The sequence below is a fragment of the Convolutriloba macropyga genome, chromosome 2 (assembly GCF_964194025.1).
Source record: "Convolutriloba macropyga chromosome 2, txConMacr16.3, whole genome shotgun sequence".
NCBI lineage: Eukaryota > Metazoa > Xenacoelomorpha > Acoela > Convolutidae > Convolutriloba > Convolutriloba macropyga.
The window spans coordinates 25,183,397-25,203,947 of NC_134469.1; the positions used below are offsets into that span (position 1 = coordinate 25,183,397).

General features: G+C 34.7%; 1 protein-coding gene across 2 annotated transcripts; it reads left to right on the forward strand.

Moving 5' to 3' along the window:
- The first annotated feature begins 277 nt into the window (after window positions 1–277).
- LOC142335207 (uncharacterized) lies at window positions 278–14,091 on the forward strand. Of its 2 annotated transcripts, none has more exons than XM_075383597.1 (4): window positions 278–747; window positions 1,247–1,397; window positions 10,691–10,940; window positions 13,811–14,091. In XM_075383597.1, the coding sequence occupies exons 2-4, from the start codon at window positions 1,267–1,269 to the stop codon at window positions 14,000–14,002; spliced, it is 573 nt and encodes a 190-aa protein (XP_075239712.1). In that variant the 5' UTR covers window positions 278–747; window positions 1,247–1,266; the 3' UTR covers window positions 14,003–14,091. The 2 variants fall into 2 exon arrangements, with proteins under 2 accessions (XP_075239712.1, XP_075239711.1); XM_075383596.1 differs by having other exon boundaries at window positions 279–736.
- The last annotated feature ends 6,460 nt before the right edge of the window (window positions 14,092–20,551 follow it).

Sequence of the window (20,551 nt, forward strand, 5' to 3'; positions counted from 1 at the left end):
ATTATTGTGGCTTTTAAATTTCTCTCGAACGATTTCAAGAGACCGTTGTTCTTAAAACAGAATTAAACCCACAGATTAAAAACATTTGGCATTGTTTTTGCTTTCAACTAGATCTAGCTGAAACTATTGGTTTTCGAATATATAGTTGATTTTCATTGGTTATAGAAGTATGATTTAAACTATTTATTTCCTGTTATTATTTTTGTTGTTAGGCAGAAAAGTTAATTATTTAATTCACGTGTTGGCGTGAAAAAAGCAAGCTTGCTTTGTGATAAGTTTACTTGTCAGTTATGAAAGCCACATATTTGACACATTTTTTATTTGTCAGGGGACCACATTGCGGAAATGTTCAACGTATTTGCCCTGTCATTTCTAGTATGCCTCGGGCTAAAAACTTTAAACTTTAATCATATAAGTTATATGCACTGATTAAGAATTGATAAACTATAATCAGTATATGAAAAAGTATGCCTTTCCAACATAATTCTGTACAATATTTTGTTACATTTACTGATTTTTTTGTTTTAACTTTGATTTTCCTGCGATCTGAGGATGTAGAAAGTGTTAATCAATAACAAATAGCTTGCAGTTTTCCGAAGCTGTTTTTCATTATTATTATCTCGCAATTCCTCTGACGTCAGCATCCGCCTCAGCTGAACAGATTAGGTGATAAAGGCATCATCATAATCATTATAGTAATCATACTAGCAGCATTTGTGCACAGAAATCAGCAGCAGTGAGTCCAAAGTGAATTGAAACTTGATATAGCATTTGTCAGCTGGAAAAACGGTCGAAAACGATCATAAGCGCTTTGGCTCGCGTTTTCGGATCTTTTGTGTTTGTGCCCCCCCCCCCCCCCCCCCCCAAGTACGTTATGCTTCCCCAATTACAGAGCACGTGCTATTACATAGTAAATCTTCATGTAAAATTATGGCATCTGGGGCATCTATTCATGTGCATCTGAGGGGTGCAAATAATACGCACCCACTTAGCTGGGGGGGAGGGGGGGGGGACCTAAAAATACCGGTAAGAAATGATCACTTGGCATCTCATTTTTTGGAAAAAATTTCAATTAGGGGAAGTCAAAATCAAAATTCTTTCTTTTCAAACCCACAAAAATCTTTGCACGTCTTTTTGTTAACTTTTAACGAAGAAATAGAACTAGATTTGGATCAGAATCTATACTGCATATTATCGAAATAAATTTATCAAGGTACCTCAAGTTTCATTCACTGCGGCACAATAGAAGAGCAGTGAGGACTTGGCATGAAGAAGCAGATGGAACGGTCTGTTCACGTGGTCTGGTGGAGGTGTGTCATGGTGAGTCTGGCCCTGATGGCACCCGTCTTTGCAGCCAACTCAGTGTCTGGATCCATGAACTGGCGACCAGGAAAAAGGTGAACATATATAAAGGAACATGGTACCTACAGTGGCCGAGTACAAATTCTAGATTGCAGTAAATCGACTTTGAGGTTCAAACTCACAAATCGCTGTTGTATGGGTAAAAAGCCAAGTCGAAATAGATTACTTTTAACGATAATCAAAAATTCGGATACTTTTTTGAAATTTTTCTACACACAAAACGAGATTCTTTTTGCAATTTAATTTGACTCTTTCAACTGCGCTTCTCTTCTACTCAATTCTCTAAGCTATTACATTTTTGTTGAAAAATCAGATTGGAATCTGATGAGTTTTTCAATCAACAATTCTCTACAAATTGAGATTGAACTATGTCAAATTACAACACAACACAAGAAAACATCGGATGCCCTGTTTAATTTTACTGAAGTAATTTCAATTAAACGGCTCTAAATAAGCATCCGTTGAGCTCAAATAAACAATTTGGTACATGCATTTAAAGTCTCCACTAAAGTGTCTTCACAATTTTAAATTATCACAAATATCAATATCGAGGAGACCATTTCCCAAGGATATGGGTCAAATCGCAGCAGCAATGTTCTAAAAGCCGAAATATTCAAGTGTGAAACATGAGCATCTAATGCATTGATACAGATAAATCATATTATGATTCCAAGAGCCCAAAATTTGGAGGTTTAAAGTTTTCATTTCGCAAGAACAGTTTAGATCAAAAATTTCAAATATTGTTTTTTTAGTGTTAAGCTATTACAGCGCCCATTGGAGCATAGAAAAGAACAAATGGTAGTGTTATACCCAAATACGACAGATTGCTCCAATCGTGTCGCGAATGCTTATAGCCCAAATCAGTTTCGGCAATTGCGCCACAAATGGCAATTCAATTATTACAATTAGATTCTCTAATTGTCAGCTTAGTCAATCGCGGTGCGATTGGCACTATTCTGTTCAACTGAGTCCAAATGAGAAGCAGATTACTAGATTTGAATTAGAACTGATTTTAAGCAGTGCAAATGAGAGAATGATTAAAATAAGTACAATTTAGGAAATGGAAGTTTTGTTCATAACATGATCACAAGACAGGAAGGAACTGCAAGATTTGTTTATAAGTTGAACAGACAATTTCCTGCACAGACAGCATGAACAGACAAGAAGTGATGAATATTTGGATGAACTGAAACTAAACTAAATAACACAAGCACTTGCCCTTCAAATGGATAAAACTGAACTAAATACGGTTATGGATATATGATGATTTATCCATACCGTATGACATTTCCCCTTGTCGGGAAAAAGAAAATTAGTATATAAAATCAGAAAATTAATAAGTATTTACCGGTTACATAAATAATAAAATATTATATAATATTTAAAATATAAAGAGTTCATAAAGTTTCAGAGAGTTTTTTAATCAGATTCTGAGTTTTCCCCATTTTCGGCTTGTAATACCGTCATTTCCCTCGGGAGATTTGGGTTTGGGTCTGCTGTCCATCTTTCATTAGGGTCTCGTGGCGATACTTGTCCAATAATTTCATTGTTAGAATCAGGCATTTCCATTGAGTGTCCTTCTGTATTTCGGATTTTCTCCACCAACGACTGCGATGATTTCTTTTGTTTAAGAGTCCCTTTGCTCTTTCTCACGGACGACGTATCAGATTCAGACGTGTCGCTTATAGTTAGATGTCGTTTGCTTGTTTTAGGTAAAATTAGAGTGGGTATTTGCGGAGTGGTCATTTGTACCGCAGATGGCCCTGCTTGATTCGGATTAGGTGGTGGCGGCGCAATTGGAACAGATGGACTGAAGTTTAATATTTGTGTAAGGTCAAGTCTATTGATGAAAGCGTCGTCAAGTTTCGGATTTCGCTTCGGAATTCTCATTTTTAGAGAGCGTTCTACGTTACTTGCTGAAGAGATACAAGATCTTCCTCAAGATACCACGCTAACTTCATCAGCCTTTTTTCTATTTCTCTTGATCTTTTTGTCCCCGGTGTTTTTTCTTATTAGGTCTCGTTTATGTTTGTTGATTTTCTGCTCAATCGTTTTTTCGGATATCTTCTTTGGTCTTCTCTCTACTTATTGTGTCAGTTCTGTATTGCGTTCTGCTTTCGTGCCAAACTTCGCGATATCCGAATTTCGGACTCGAACCTCTTGACGATTTGGCTCCGTGATAACGCTCGTCGTTGGGTTGACTTTGCACACTGTGCTTCCGGGAGCAAGAACTTCATACAGTCCATCAAGTTTCTTTTTTTGTCTTTGGCTTTTGTGTAGTTTTCTGGCTAATTTTATTTGGATGCTTCTTTCTGTGCACAGAACTGGCCTCGAAACTCCTTCTGATTAGATGAATCTTTGCTCTCCGTCTTTCATTTTCTGTTCTTCTTTTCTTGCGCGGGCATTTGCGGCACGATGACTTTCTCGATCTCAGTGTCTGAACATAGGGCTGTATCTACTCATTGTTCTTCCGTTAAATATGCACGGCCTGGTATCGTGTCTTCATCTAAATACTGTTTGATTATTTTATTGTAATTTAAATTAGTGTTGTTAGGTTTAGTAGTAATATTAGAAATAGGTGTATTACATTTTCTACCAAAGTGTACTTCGAATGGTGTGATGTCTATTGTTTTTTTGTTTTGAAATTCTCAGTCGTTGTATAATTGCATATAGTGAATGTTCTAAATTAAAATTTTTATTTAGTTGTGATTTCATGCAAGATAAATGTCGTTTAACTGATTGAATAAGGCACTCTACTAGACCAATTGCTCTATGGTCATTTGCTGGTGCCAATATAGGTGTAATTTTATTTTCCGTACAAAATGTTTCAAACTTTTTTCCTGTAAAACATCTTGCTTGATCTAATCTAATTGTTCTAGGTACTCCGTGATTATCTATATATATATATATATATATATATATATATATATATTTATTAAGAAATTTGATTATTTTTGTACCGGAGACGTTATTTACAATTTCTACTGTGGGATATTTTGAGTATCTGTCTACACTTGTAATGAAATACTGTTCTATACTTTTTTCATTAATTATTGGTCCACCAAAATCTATTTGTATTTCGTGATTGGGTTCGACGCATTTCGGTAAAGGCGCCCATTTGCGATGCAGAATCACTGATTTAGGATTCTTACCTATATCCGTGCACGTTTTGCACTCACTGGCTTTTGCCAGTATATCCCGATGGATGTACGGCCACCAAATGTTTTGCGCGAGTGATATGGTTGACTGAATTATTTGCGTGAAGCGTTTTGACAGAATTTTTCAAGATTAAGTGGATTGTAGATCTATTTTGGGCAAAAAGCGAAAAATTTTTTTGTGCGAGTTGTATTTATACTTTGGAATTTGTGTTTTTGCGCTTAATTTAGCGACTTTAGGTGGATTATTTGACTTAATACCATTAATGGGCTTTATTGGATATAATTGTTCAGAGTGTTCACATTCTTTACTGTCTGACATTTGCACCTCTTTTGCAGCAAAGTTGTTAATGGAATGTGAATTATTCACTTTACAGTTTTTTAGTGCAAATTGTGATTTTCTAACTTTAAGAGGTGTTTGCGATGCGAATGGATAATTTAAATACGGATTAATTGTTGAAGTTGAAAGTGTTAATTGCGACGCGAATGATACTTTCTTTTGATGGGAGAGTAATTGTGATGCGAGTGGTTTAGTACTAATTTGTGAATTAGTATTCAGAGGTGTATGCATTTGCAGTGCAATTGGCTGTTTCAAAGGAAATGAAGGCGAATGTAACGCTAATATGCTATTAGATATTTGTAATGCGTTCTGTTTATTTTTTATTAGATTTTTCATTGAATTGCGAATTTTAGAGATTGTCGCTACTACAAAGTGTTCGTCATATGTAGATATTTTTTTAGCCCTTGCAAATGGGTTTCCAGATATGTAGTCTAATAAACCCATTTTTGCTCCCGGAATGTGTTAATATGTGAAGTTGTACGGAAGTAATCTATCTATCCATCTAGATAGTCGACTATTATATGATTTATTCGATTTGTGCTCTTTTAGAATATACAATAGTGCTCGATGATCCGTTACTACAGTAAAATTTTCTCCATATAGGTAGTACTTGAAATAATCAAGGGACCAGACTATTCCCAATAGTTCTAGTTCATTAATGCTGTAACGTTCTTCTGTGGAGTTGAGGAATCGTGAAGCAAATTCTATCGGTTTCCAACTTTCGGGTGTATTCTGCTCAAGTGCTGCACCCAATCGAGAACGTGAAGCGTCTCTTTTAACTCGAACATCGAGTTTTGGATTGTAATGGCTATTTTCTGTGCTGTTGGCAATTTTTTCTTTCATTAAGTTAAAATGTTTGGTGTGTTTCTCCGTCCAAACAAACTTTATGGATTTTTTCAGAAGTGGTCTAAGTGGGTGACATAATTGTGCTAAGTGTGGTATGAATTTACCTATATAATGTACTGACCCAAGAAAGGATCTAAGTCGTTTTAGTCTTGTTGTTGGTGGTATTGTTAATATTGCAGCAGTTTTTCTTTCTAATGGTGATATTCCATTCGTTTAAATTTATGTCCTAAACATTCTATTTCTGTTTTTGCAAAGTGGCTTTTCTGAAGATTTACTATTAAATTGTCTTCGTCTAACTTTTTAAGCGTTTTTTAACATATGCCAAATGATCTGTTTTAGTTCCAGAACTAACGATTATGATGTCGTCTAAAAAGCAATAGGTGTTTTGTAAACCTACTAAGGTGTAGTCCATTGCTTTCTGAAACTCTGCCGGCATGTCAGTAAGACCGTAGAATCCAGTTTTGAATTTATGAGTGCCTGTTGATTCCCCACAGATAATGTTGAAATTACAGTGTTTTGCAGTGTCATGGTTTAATTTCAGTTGACTATATGCATATTTTAGATCTAATGCGGTGAAATATGCCTCCGGAACATTTTGAGTGTTAGTTAGGTGTTGTGATATTGTATCAATTAACATTTCAATGTTTTGTATTTGATATTTTTTTTGTGTATTGCTTTGTTTAGTACTTTAGAATCTAATGCGAGCTTTATAGATTGATCTTTCTTGGCTGTTATTACGATCGGAGATATGAAATGTTCGTCGGAGCAACTAGAAAGTTTTTCAATATGACCTTTGTTCTGTAAACGTTGTCATTCTGCCGTAACTCTAGGTTGTAGATTTATTGGGACGCGCCCCCTTTTTGATGCTTGATTTCGCTACATGTATTTTGGACAAACCAATTCTTGATACTAAGTGAGGAAATTGCGCCGCGATTGTCTCTTTAATTTTGCATTCGAAATTATTAAAGTTATTAACAAATTTACCAGTCTCCGATTGGTGTTGTTGTACCACTGCGAGGCCAAGGCCTCGGAAGAGGTCTCTTCCAATAATAATCTTGTGACCGTCTTCCACCACTGTCAGAATGGCTTTTCTATCAGTCCAGTTATCGTATGCAACTGTTGTCTCCAGGTGTCCCAGAGCTTTAATTGGGTCGTTTGAAAATGCTTTGAGATCCCGCTTTTCTCTCTTGGTGATCCATTGCGCGGATTGTGTAGTCCGAAGAATTTGATTTGCTAGTGTTTTCGTTATGAGACTAACCGCGCTCCCAGAGTCAATCATAGCGTTTGCTTTTATTTCTCCGAATTGTACTTTGAAGTTTAAAGGTTCTAGTTGATCTGCCGAATCAGATGAGATTGCTGCCACGTAGTCTTCGGAGTCACTCTCATATTTCGAATTGTATACTTGATCGTATAATTGCTGATAACTGGTTACGTAGTTAACTGATTCTTCATCATTACTTTTTTCCGGAGACTTATCAATTTGATTGACGTTTGTTTGAGGAGTTTTATATGTTTGTTCCTGTGCTTTTTTTGGCTTTCGACATTTTCTCGCAAAGTGACCAATTATTCCACAATTGTTACACTTTTTTTCACTTGCGGGACAAATCTGTCGGTGATTGTGACTCCATCTTAAGCCACAATTCATACAGATGCTGCTGTAATGGTAGTTTTGGGGCACGGTTGAGTATCGCGTAAAATCTCGTTTAAGTTGTTGGTTATTTGCGTTGCGATTGCGTGTCTGGTAGTTTTTAACTACGTTTACTGAGTTTGTAGTTGACATTAAATTCTGATTGATCTTTTGCTGGTTTTGTGCCCCCATCTCCATCTGGATTGCTATTTCAAGCGCTTTCAATGGTTCAACTGTTTCCCTTAACAACTCCTTTTGAGTTTCATGATCTATCATGTTTAGCATGAAGGCATCTCGAATTAGACTAGTTTCCTCACTTCCGAGACTACAGTTTTCAGCTTGTTCGATTAAACGACAGTAGAAACTTTCAACAGATTCACCTTTCTGTTGTTTACATGAGTACAAGACAAAGCGATCGTAAGTTATCTTCCTTACTTTTTTAAAAGAATCCTCCATTGCTTTCCATAGATCTTTAAATGGTTGTTTTTCTATTTGGAAGTGGGGATGTTTGCTTTTAAAGATACGTCGTCCCTCCGTCCCAATGCTCAAATACAACAAAGATATCGATTTTTGCTCACAGATCCCCCAAGGTTTATCTCGGCATAAGATTCCTATTTCCTCGATTTTTGTGCAGCGATTTTTCCAATTTACCTTGAGTTGTTGATTTCGGATTTTTCTATCTCTTTCCGTCGCTTGTGTATGATTTTCTACTGGTTCCTCGTAAGTTGGCTCGGGTGGGTACGTTACCGCTGTTGGAGGATCATTTAGGAGGTTGTCTAGTTCAATTCCTTCTTTTGCTAGCAAGGCTAGCTTCCACTGTTGAGTCCATTTTTCCCACGTCAATGAGGGAGTGGCAGTAGGCTTCTCCCAAAATGCATCTACATGGAGAAGCGTCTTCTTTGATTCAGCTGCTGGCTGCGCCATGTTATACCCAAATACGACAGATTGCTCCAATCGTGTCGCGAATGCTTATAGCCCAATCAGTTTCGGCCATTGCGCCACAAATGGCAATTCAATTTTTACAATTAGATTCTCTAATTGTTAGCTTAGTCAATCGCGGTGCGATTGGCACTATTCTATTCAACTGAGTCCAAATGAGAAGTGGATTACTAGATTTGAATTAGAACTGATTATCAGCAGTGCAAATGAGAGAACAATTAAAATAAATACAATTTAGGAAATGGAAGTTTTGTTCATAACATGATCACAAGACAGGAAGGAACTGCAAGATTTGTTTATAAGTTGAACAGACAATTTCCTGCACAGACAGCATGAACAGACAAGAAGTGATGAATATTTGGATGAATTGAAACTAAACTAAATAACACAAGCAGTTGCCCTTCAAATGGATAAAACTGAACTAAATACGGTTATGGATATATGATGATTTATCCTTACCGTATGACAGCTAGTACTTACAAACTCAAACTTTGTTTATAAACTCACAAAAAACGAATAAACCAGTTAATAAGGGAAACTGTCGCAAATATTTTAGAAAAGTAATGTAAATCAAGATTAAAGTGTTTTCTTGTCACATATTGATATTTATCTTTTAATGTTGCATGATAACTAGAACTGTGTGAACTATTTCAAGAGAAGTATATTTTTGTACGTATATGTGAATTGGCACTAATTGATATGCCACAAAATCGCCTGATTTTTTATATGTCAGCTTTTTCTCAAACGTAACCTGTAAGTGTTTTGTTCAGTTTTCATGCTATGAGCTTGACCATTTTCTGATGAAAGTTTGCTCTTTTTGAATCTACTAAAATTAATTTTTGGTATCTTGAAATTCCTATTCTTTGATTTTTTTGAACTTAAAGAGCTTCAATCTCTAAGACGCCACAACTCGTACGGCCTCATCAGGGTTACCGCGCTACCGTGTCCTAACCATCCTGCTCACAGAGCCTATATACGAATAGTGTTGAACCCAAAATTGTTTTGTTTGGGCAGTGAATGGCGATAAATAATCAATTGTTGTCAATGAGGTTTCATGGATAAACTTGCTTTCGTACTTTTAAATTGTTTGGAAATCAACGGATTTTTGGCAAGATTTAATGGTTAATGCTGACATAAACTGTCCGAGGAATTTAGAAAAAAAATAGAAGCATATTTCAAGTCATTGGGATGAGGTTGTTGACTGTCATATAAATCTTTGGAGAAATCAAGCAAGTGAGAACTGCAGCGCTCACTGCGTGTGATTAATACTTTACTGGATGAAAATTTGTCTAGACTTTGAAAAACGGTTTTGTCAGTTTAGATCCTGAGTCATGCAAGCTGGCCCGCTTATCAATTTAGTTTTAGCAGAGGATCTAGCAAGTGGTACAAAGGTTTTTCATTAAGTAAATATTTGTTTATAATATCAAAAACAGTTTAATAGGTCACCGTTTCCATAATTGAGTTATATTATGCTCCTGGGTTCGGCAATCTAATGAACTTCGAAAGAAATTACTAAAAAAGATATATGAATTGTTAACAAACATTTGTTTATTTAGAAAAAAAATATATTTCCCTCATTTTCGATTTTTTGTGTAAAATTTGTGGGAGACTGCAACTTAATTTGCAACTGTTTGTATTTTCTGTTAATCAGAAAAGACCATTCAGATTTCAGAATTATTCAGAGAGAAGAAAAAGGGAAAATGGAAATTTCTTCGAAAATTGAATAAAAAATAACCAAATATATTACACGAAGGAAAATAATTAACATGTGACCAAGAAAATGAGGAGACAAAAATGATTCAATTAACATTAACTATTCGTAGATCAGCACTGTACGGATCGAGTTTCTTAAAACAATCCGTTGATGAAAAGGTCCCAGAGTTTGCGTCAAGTCTAGATCAGTATCCAATCAGGCGAATTGGAAGGTTAGGATCAGTGCTGTTTCATAGCTCTGATAAATTCACGTTTGGGTGTTGGCACGTATTGAATCAGGTCTTAAGTCTTACAGGCTCTGACTCAGGATTCGGTCAAGACTCGATGAAGCTTAATTCATGTCTTTGCCTAGAGATGGCAGTCTAGAAAAATTTGTAACAAAAAGGTAGTATACACAAAAAATAACCAAAAACGTGTAAGGTAGCCACATATAGCCGCGGAAATCTCCGAGAGGGCATAGAAAAAATTCTAAATATGATTACTCAAACATTTCAATAAATTTTTTAAAAAAATCAAAAGAAACTGGCCGGAAACTCATCCAATAAAGGTAGCAAACACGCTTTGTTCAGTTCTTGGCAATTCTTAGGACCTGAAATATACGATATGATAAGAACTGGCTTCTTAACCCACGATGTGCATTTGACTGAAGAAATACTGGTCAAGAAATTTCAGGGCGTCATGTATAAATAGTGAACTGTTAAATTCCAGGTCGCAGCCGTTCTTCATTGCAACGCCTGCTGCTCCACTGATAGATTTAGATGACGTCATGAGATTGAGCGCCTACCAAAACCACCATCAACAACAGCAGCTGCCATCCTATTCTGCAGAAGAGATCTCGTCTCCGGAATACCTGCCAAAGTTGCCAAAAGGAATTGACATGATCGCAGCTTCTCATCGCAGTCAGGAGGTCTCGAACGGAGGAGGTTCTCTGCTACAGAGAGAAGATTACCCTTTCACTGTAAGACTAATTTTCTTTCAAAAAATTATTATTGAAGGTAAATTGCAAATAAATTATAATGGAGTAATTCATGCACTTTTCAGATAAATTAAGCTGCAAAAAATATCCGCGCAGGTAATCTGAAGAGAAGCCAAAACAAATGCACAGTTCGCATAAACTTACCTGCATTTTCAGGTCAATTTACATTTTACCGATTTTTAGATTAATTATGGAGAATATAAATTCTCAGGCATGAAATTAGGTTTTTTTTGATCGTTCGATTCCTAAGTTGAATTCCGAAGTTTTTTTTAAAAAAAAATTCCTTTGATATGACCGTTTAGGTCCAAAATGACCTCTGATCGTAACATATACGGCAGAAATGACTTCTGATTATACAATCCAGACCATATCTCAGACTCGAACCAGAATATCTATTTTTGATCACCTGATTCACTGTAATGTTGTTCGCAAAATTATCAAATGTGCACCTAATTGTGTCCGATAATTAACCAGTGAGATCTAGGAGCGCCTCACGAGTATTTGGGATTCCCGCCTAAATAATTTTATTAAACGCGGGTCGAGGTTTGGTCAAAAAATAATGTAAGATTAGCAGTGAATAGCGGTGAAAAATTTTTTCACCGCAAAGCGCCCGCATCTTTTAGCGTTAAATGCGCTAAAAATTTTTTCACCGGATTTCTTACAAAAGAGAAACTGCCGTACACGGGTTCGAAAATCTCACGTCCTGCATGTCAACAACTTCTTATTTCACTGCGCCATCTGTCACTTAAATTAATGATATTTCCTGTGAATATAAGATAAGCGTTGAAATTTGTGCGGTGAATATTTTTAAGATGTGCGATTTTAGCGTTGAAAAAATTTTTCACCGCATTTTGATGGTAGCGGTGAAAAATTTTTTTCACCGCATTTTGGTGGTAGCGGTGAAAATTTTTTTCTCACCGCATTCTGCTGGTAGCGGTGAAAAATTTTCTTTCACAGCTTAAGCGGTGAAGAAAAACCTTTCACCGCTGGAAAGTTTTTTTTTCATCGCATTCATTGCATTGAACGAGCGCAAATCTTACACTTTTACTCAAATTCACCGCAAATCTTACATCTTTTAGTAATTTTTAGCGGTGACACCTCTACCCGGGACACATGAGACCGCAATTTTTGACCAATTGGTTTTTAAGGCAACATTGCTAAGCACTTGGCACAGAATCAAAAATTGTTTAGCATTGATACGCGTATCTTTGATTTCAAGTTTTATTATAAATCAAATCAATAATCAAGTCAATTGATTATCTTAGGTTAATTTAAAAACAGTAAAACTATTTTTTATGTCAAAATAATGGTCAGGTTGATCCTTTTCTTATGTATACTAGTAATATCACAATGAATTTCTAGGGCAATATATTTGCTAATAGATCCCACCCCACTTTAGCGGGGGAGTGAATTGGGTATTTTTGTTCAATCAATTTGATAGAGATATGAGATGTATCCCTAGAAAGCACGCCGGGTTCCTGATATTCAATCAAGAAAGTTTTTTGAATTTTTTTTAATCTGAAGAGTTAGTAACGTTAAAATTCGTGTGAACATTTGATCAATTTTTGGTCTAATATGCATCAATTTGTGTTATTCGTTTTACTTTTGAAGATAGAGGAGGGTTGTTGGATTGTTTATTCTGAAATTTGGGTAACATTTATGCTAATTTTTTAATGAAATTGTCAAATAGTGCTTGGTTTTTATGGTTTCAGCGAAGTCATAGCGCAAAAAAATCCAATTGGTATCATAAAGAGGTATATTTGAAACTATCTAATACTTTCAGTTGATACCTAATGGCTGTTATGCCTTCCAAGATAATTGTTTTAAAAACGTTTGTGACTTTTTGAATTTTGCCAATTTCTGAATTCTTTTTCTGTCAATTCATAGCTTATTCTCATAAATAGCAGGTTTAATCTTCTTATTAGAAAAACAAAAAACCAATCGTTTTAGAAAACTTATTTATTCGCTATTCTTTTAATGAGTTTGATATTACGCGATTTAATGAAAAAAAAATTGCAACTTGTGCACGTCTGCCCTTATTTTTAGTTATTGTATTGTTTTGGCTTATTCTGATTATTGGCAGGTCTTAAATACTTCTGAGTGGGAGGAAGGGGTGTACGTGAACCTGCGTGGATACCTTCAATCGATATCTAATGGAAATATTGACTTTATAGTCATTGTTTTCAAAATTATTTCTATATATGTATATATATATATATATATAATATAATTAAATTATAATTAACTTGGTTATCATAACTATGGTAATTAATTCAACAGATCAGCAGTTCAATAACTCTAAATTCAACTGTTCATTTCAAACTTGCACGCGTGAAATGTTCGTTTATACTCTCCCCACTTTGGTCAGGTAAGAATTATATATATATATATATATATATATATATATATGTGTGTGTGTGTTTGTGTCTGTGTGTATGTGTGTGTCTGTGTGTGAGTGTGTGTGTGTGTGTATATCTACATTCTCCAATTTTGCTCCTTTTCTTTCCATTTCGTAATTTAGTCTCGACACGACTCATCCGATTTCTTGTCAAACAAAGACTAATTTTTCTACTGTTTTTTTTTGTTTTGAATTATGATTTTATGACTTGGACACTGTTTGGGCTGTTTTAGCGGTTTTGAATATTTCAAAGAGGCAATTAAAGGTTGGCAAGATCAGTTGTAAGATTTGCATTATACTCTGGTACACTAAATTTTGTGATTTTGATAGCAACAAGTTTTAAAGAGGAAATAAGCCCCGAAGGTAATAGACTCCCGCGGAAATAAATGCCCACGGAAAAAAACATTTTTAATTTTGTTTTGTTAGAATTTCAAAAAGGCTTTTAAATTTTTAGCAGTCTTTGGGACAGAACAATGAGCCGTACTTCTTGGCGTCCAGCAAACTTCTCCGAGAACTACTGGACATGGCATCGCCAACAAATCACAGACAAAGTTTGATCAACACTCTCCTCTCAGCCTCACGACAACAACACCCACAACAAGCCTCAGTGACTAAAAAATCACAACCCCAATATATATACTTTTGAACAAGTGACTTTGCCACCTTGATTTTGAAGATCTGTTTTAAAAGGTTGTAAAATATCATATCATGATGAATTTATTGTTCATTAGCTAAGGTTTTGTGTTCGTACATTCGAGCATTCGGCAATTGATGACGCGTTGTTCTCCGCTATAATAAAAACGTTTGCAAAAGGTTAGGAGATTGGCGGGTTCTTGTTTCTAAGAGATGAAAAAAATCTGCAGTCTTCAGCCGATCTATAGAGCATGAGCTAAATGGAAAAAAGCAAAGTTTTGTTTACACTATTCTGTGTAATTATTGGTCTTTTTTTTTGCAGACAATCGAAGTTCAATTGTCATTGTGACACAGTTTTGTAGGGTCTAAGAAACCCCCCCCCCCCAACCCCTCGGAAAAATCGCAAAGATAACTCGGACTTTCGTTCGTGATAATTTGATCGCTTCGTGATATTTTCATATCAGGTCCCATACGGGCCGCTAAAGGCATGGCCATGGTCGACGAGACATGGCCAAATGCGTTAAATGAGCAGCAGCTTAATAGTCATAATTGGGGGCTTTTTTCCGTGGGCTTAAAAATTAGATATTTTTGCTGTAGGTTTATCCAAAACAGAGTATTTGGGCCTGTTCATTTTGTTTGGGCAAAATGGGCAAAACATTTAGTTTTTCTGGATAACGCCACAGAAGTATACCGGAATCGTCACGGCTAATCTGCCCGAGCTGTGTACTTCTTGTTCATTTTTAGTATGTTAATACATTTGAAGTGCGAAAACATTGTGAAATATAGATATATTGGCAAAATCGATCGAAATTGAAGGAAATTGTGCAACCCGTGTTCGCAAAAGTGTCCAAAATTTAAACAGCGGTATTCAGATACAAGCTGTGTATCCTACTTTTTGCGCGCTATGAATAACTTTTCTGCTCGATTTAAGTATCACTTTTTTGCACTCAGCATAACCCAATTCAACATTAAATGTACTTAAATTTTTCTCGAGATGTATATATAATCCGCAATTATGGCTAGTTTAACGTTTAAAGCGCGGTTTTGAGTATGAAAAAGAAATTTAAATTTCTATTAATTGATAGCATTTAAAAACGGTTAGAAGTGGTTTAAAGGTTAATAACATAGTATGTAGGGCAAAAACGTACCAAAAGGTTTCTATTTGTTTTGAATTTTAGTAAATGGATTGACGAAACCACCCATTATCAAAGCCTTTTGTCGGGATTTTTTCGATATTTTGACATTTAACCAATTTTTTGCTGATTTATTAAGACTATGAAAGATTAGCTTCTAATGTTTAGATACTAATCTTGCATAGTAGTGGAAATCATCAAAGAAACTTAGTTCAAAAAAGAACTCACTGATTTGCAATAAATTTGTGAGCAGGTAAATATAAATAATTATGATAAAATACCAAAAGACGAAATGCCAGTTAAAATTACTTCAAACAGGGCGAAAATTTTTCTGCTTCTTGTCTTCGACCAAAAAATCCTCAAAAAAACAAAAATAAAAGTGTTCTTCCAAAGCCTAGATTCAAGTAATGGCATCAATTCATGAACGATATGGAAAACAAAAACTACATACTTTTAGAATGTAAGAGCATTTAATTGCATATTACAAACAACCATTTCAATGATTGATTTAGTTTGCCACTCAACCCTAAAAACGATAGTTTACTATGATGCAACTTTTCAACTCTTCTTGTTCGTCTATAATCACGTAGACAAAATAGAGGCTTTTTCGGGAAAAAATCACATAGGAGCTGATTACACTTTCTTCTTGCTAATTTCATCTAATGAGCGGTTTCCAATTGAATTTAACAATTGAAATTTTTCAATTCATTTATTCTAATGTTTTTGCGTTTTGTTATATGTGTTTATTGACAGATAAAAAGTGACATAAAATAGAAACATTTTTTGGTAAAATTTGTATATGAAATAATTAGTGTTTTTGCTTGTTTCTTCGATTTATTTACTGATTTACAATTGAAATCAGCAAATGAAATTATTCATTTCAAGTTGAATCCATATTTTTTGTCTGATGGCAGGTGTCTGATGACAGGTGTCCATTGACTGCCGTCTTCATATTTTTGAAATGGAAAATCACTATTCATCTTTAGCAATTTTGACAAATTGACATCCTTCTGAATCTGAAAAACTTAAAGTAACACATTTTACAACGCCTAAGGAGGTGGAATTATTCCTGTAATCAATTTAGAGTTTTTACGAATTTGAGATATTTTTAGGACTGGTGCCCATTGACAGGTGTCTACTGATCTTTTACTAATATATATTAAAGGATTTTTTGGACATGGCGTAGATGTTCGCAGCACTTCAAAAATATTGATTCAGATTCATTAAAGTTCAAATTTGGTGATTTGAGTGATAAGCAAATTGTTAGGATTAACGCTGCTATCTTACTGCAACTAACTCAATAAAACTTTAAAAAAAATTAAAAGATTTGATCTGAAATAAGATTTAAATTGCTGGTTTAGATTTCTCTATGAGTTTGTATGAGTGACAAATGATAAACTTACTTCTATATGATGTACTCTCAGGATTAAATTCACTTTCTTAAGCACATTTAACAAAACTTTAATCCAAATTTTACGCTCAGTTAGTATAGTTTTTATACTTCTACAAAATCAAAAGCGAGCATTCAATTTTTGTAAGCCCTATTTGGTATATTATAACAAACCACTTTCTTATGCTCAAATAAGGAAACTTTAAATCACTTTTGCATGCTCAAAAGCGCTAATTAAAATAGAGATAACTTCAGATTACAGATACATTTAAATCAAAACAGATACTAAAATTGAGTGAAATCGTACTACAAGACATGTCACTGAATTCTGACTTGAAACATCTCAATTTCGCAAAAAGGAGAAACCATTTTTGCGAGAAAAAGCTACTAAGCGTGTCTCCTAAATTTTCTCTTTTTATGTACCTGGTTCCCGAGCGAGTTTTATTAAGGCCGAAAGTTTTGGGGATATACCTCTGTGTCGTAATGTTTCATATCTTTTGAAAGACGTACTTTTTTCTATTATTTTAAAAGACAATTGTGATTATTTTTGATTTATCTGTCTGTAACCATAAATGATTAGTTCAACATCAATAATAACAATTATTTTACAAAGGTGCAGATATTTTGGATCTGCTTATTTGATTTTCTGTTGTGTAACGGAGATCCGAATTATTGGATAGTGAGTTAAGCGGCAGTTCCTTCACGTACGCCTTTATAGTAGGTTTTTTGTTAGTGTCTTTGCTTGGCTCTTGGCTTAGTTTCATTTCCCGAATGAACCGATACGCCAAACGGTTGTTATTATATATGCATTGTATCAATACAAAAATATTGTTCAAGTTTCATCAAAATACTTTGCAAAGCTATTGTTGACTCGATTACTGGTAAATAGGAGCAAATAACTTTATAGAAGCATTTAAAAAAGTATAACTATTGATATATTGAATATAGGACTACTTGTGATATGATACTTCGGGTTTTTCATCTGAAATTGTGTGGTCTTCGGAATTACTGGTAGGCCACACAGTGAGATGACTCTGTCGCCCAAAAAACCGATCAAACAAAATAAACAAAATGTATTATTTGGTGACGCCAGCGCTACTTTGCTACTCCGCTTATTACACACGGTCACTCTTGTACGCTGTTTCAGATTAGTTTGTCTTGAAAACATTTTTTCCTTAATAAATAAAATTAAAACTTGTATCAAAATAGAAATCAAAAACAAATATAAACAAATCAAGTAAGTAAAGTCCCTGCCCGATCATTGCCAAAACAAAATTTAACTTGCCTCGAGGAAACAACCTTTGGGTTCTATTGTAAAGAAACCCATTTCGCTTTGGCACGTGTGATTTCACTCACTGTTGGACTTGTAAACCTTGAAGATTACCTTGAAAAAGTTTGATAATCAACACCATGGTGGCAGCTGTAATCAATCTCTACAGAAAACATGTTTATCAAGAGTTCTTTCCGGTAAAAAAATTGTTACCCAAAAAGCTAAGGAAGTTATTTACAGCTATCAAAGAGCAATTTACTAATTTACAAATTACAATTTACGATTTATAACTTTACTTATTTCCAAGCGTTTTTGTTTTCCATTAGACGAGAATGCCAGCCAAAAATTCCGAAAGCTTTGATTTTCAGTGTTCGTCAAGCGCTCACAATATATATAGATAAATATTTAAATATATATATATATATATATATATATATATATATATATATATATATACATATATATATATATATATATATATATATATATATATATATATTTATACATGAAATTTGTACCAAAATGCGAGAATAGTTCATATGTTACGTACAAATAGACTGGCTTCCGGGAGTATCAGGGATTTGGAGGGGGCTGAAATTTGACTGCAAAATTAGACTCCTTTTACCAAAATCACTCTATTTACCAATTTTCAGGACAATCCCGCAACTATCAGAACTTCTCTAAAATAACAAGATCCACAAAGGGATGTCTATGTTCACTTTAAAATCCCCAATTAGAGGAAACACTGAAATTCTACCTAAATCCATTTTCCTTGCACAGACAAGTTTAAACTTTTCATGCTCAATATCTGAAAAGTTTGGAATCAATTTCTGCCAATATATTCTATGCAAATTTTCAATCTTCACCTTGAAAAAAAATCGAAAAAATTTATTTTGCTCCTTTTCTGGTCTGAATATCTCTTCGGGGGGGGGGGGGGGGGGGTCATATTGATTTTGATTTTTCAGAATGTAACCAGACTCACATATTAAAACTGTCTGTTTTGAAGTTTGGTGACAATCCAGAAACAAATTGTGTAGAACGATTGGCTCCATGGTATTTCTCATGATAAATTTACGTGTTTCTGTGCGATAAATTCAAATTGTGAACTTCAAAATGCAATTTCCAATGTTGGCCAGACTACTAAATTCTGTTCAAGATTAGGCTGGCTTAAGTTGCCGTCCAAATTAAAGTTGAATCAATCACTCACTTGGATTTTGGTATGTTGAGCTTGTGATACTTATTAACCACCCATTTAATGTATTGAAATTACATAAAATATATTTAATTATTTGGGGTAAGTTTTATTAATTATATTTAGTTTAATTGTTCTGGCTAACGTGTTCATTTTCAAGTCTACCAGTATTTATCCCGCTTCGCCTTGCTGTACGCTTCTTTTCAAGTGCACTGATTTTGCACATCAACTTTGCATTGCTTATATTTTTAGAGGTTTCCACTTAGCGAGACCACAAGGCAACTTTGAATCTTAAGAATCGCGAGGCAATAGCACTAACAAAATATGGTAGGCTCACTATCAGTATTGAAAACGAGAGTCAAAAAAATATTACATGGTGCAATTTATCGGGAGTTGCAAAACATATGAGAGTCAATTAGCAAAAACTAGTTTGTATGAACAGACAAAATTTCCTACTATAAAACATAAAAGTTGTACTAAAGTAATGTTTATGTTGAATACTTAGCTTAACTAAGCTAAGTATTCAAATTACATCATTCTAAAAACAGAATGATGCAATTATGCTGAACCATTCAAATTGTGTAAAATGTCCGTCCGTCCAGCCAAACGGACATTTTACCGTCCAGCCAGCAGGACGGGAATTATCCCGTTCTGAGAACTATATATAGCAAAGAAAGAATCACAACTTTGAGAAATTAAGAATTAATAACTCAGAGAAACTGAGAATTTAATATCTCCAAATCGAGAAAGTAATCTCAACACAAAATATTCCAAAGTGCATTGCTAATCCAATCTTCTCAACTATATCGAATAACGAATAGTTAGAGATAACTTTCAAGTCAGGACATTGTCCAAAAGGGAATAATAAGTTACTGATAACAGTTCGAGTTAGTAAAGTTTTTACTAACTTTCCCGACCTTCTCCTCTTTCTAACTTTCATAACTTTCTAACTTTTATAACTTAAAGTTTCAACTCTTATAACCTCATAACTTTACTTGTAAATTTATCTATGTTAGATTTCTATAAAGATTATATAAAACTTATAACTAGATCAATTAGCCAAATTTACTTACTTAGATCAATAAATACTTTTATGAGACTTATCAGGCTTAGAAAGATAGCATATATTAGGAGTACGACCATCGAGTCAGAAGTTTGAACCTTCGCACCCCTACCCTCTAGTATATACTGGTGCGACCAGTGAGGCACGCATAAACATTCTATCTTCTAAGCAAAAAATAAAAAAACAAAACAAGCCTAACATAATGTCCTCAGGAGGAACACCGAGTAGTACAGCTCCCTCAACCGGCTCCGGTAGTACCGGCACAACAACTGTAAGTTCCGGATCCGGCAGCACTACTACAGTAACAGGAACAATAATTGATACCCCCCTCTCTCATCCTAACATGTCACTTGTCACCTTCTCGGGAAATGACCCTAGACAAAATGCAAGTGATTTCTGGAACTCCGTTGAACAAAAAATATACTTCTCCTTAGGTACAACGTTACCGACAGACCCCACTGCATTAACAAATCACCAAAATAGACGCAAAGCGCTATTTGGATCACTACTGACA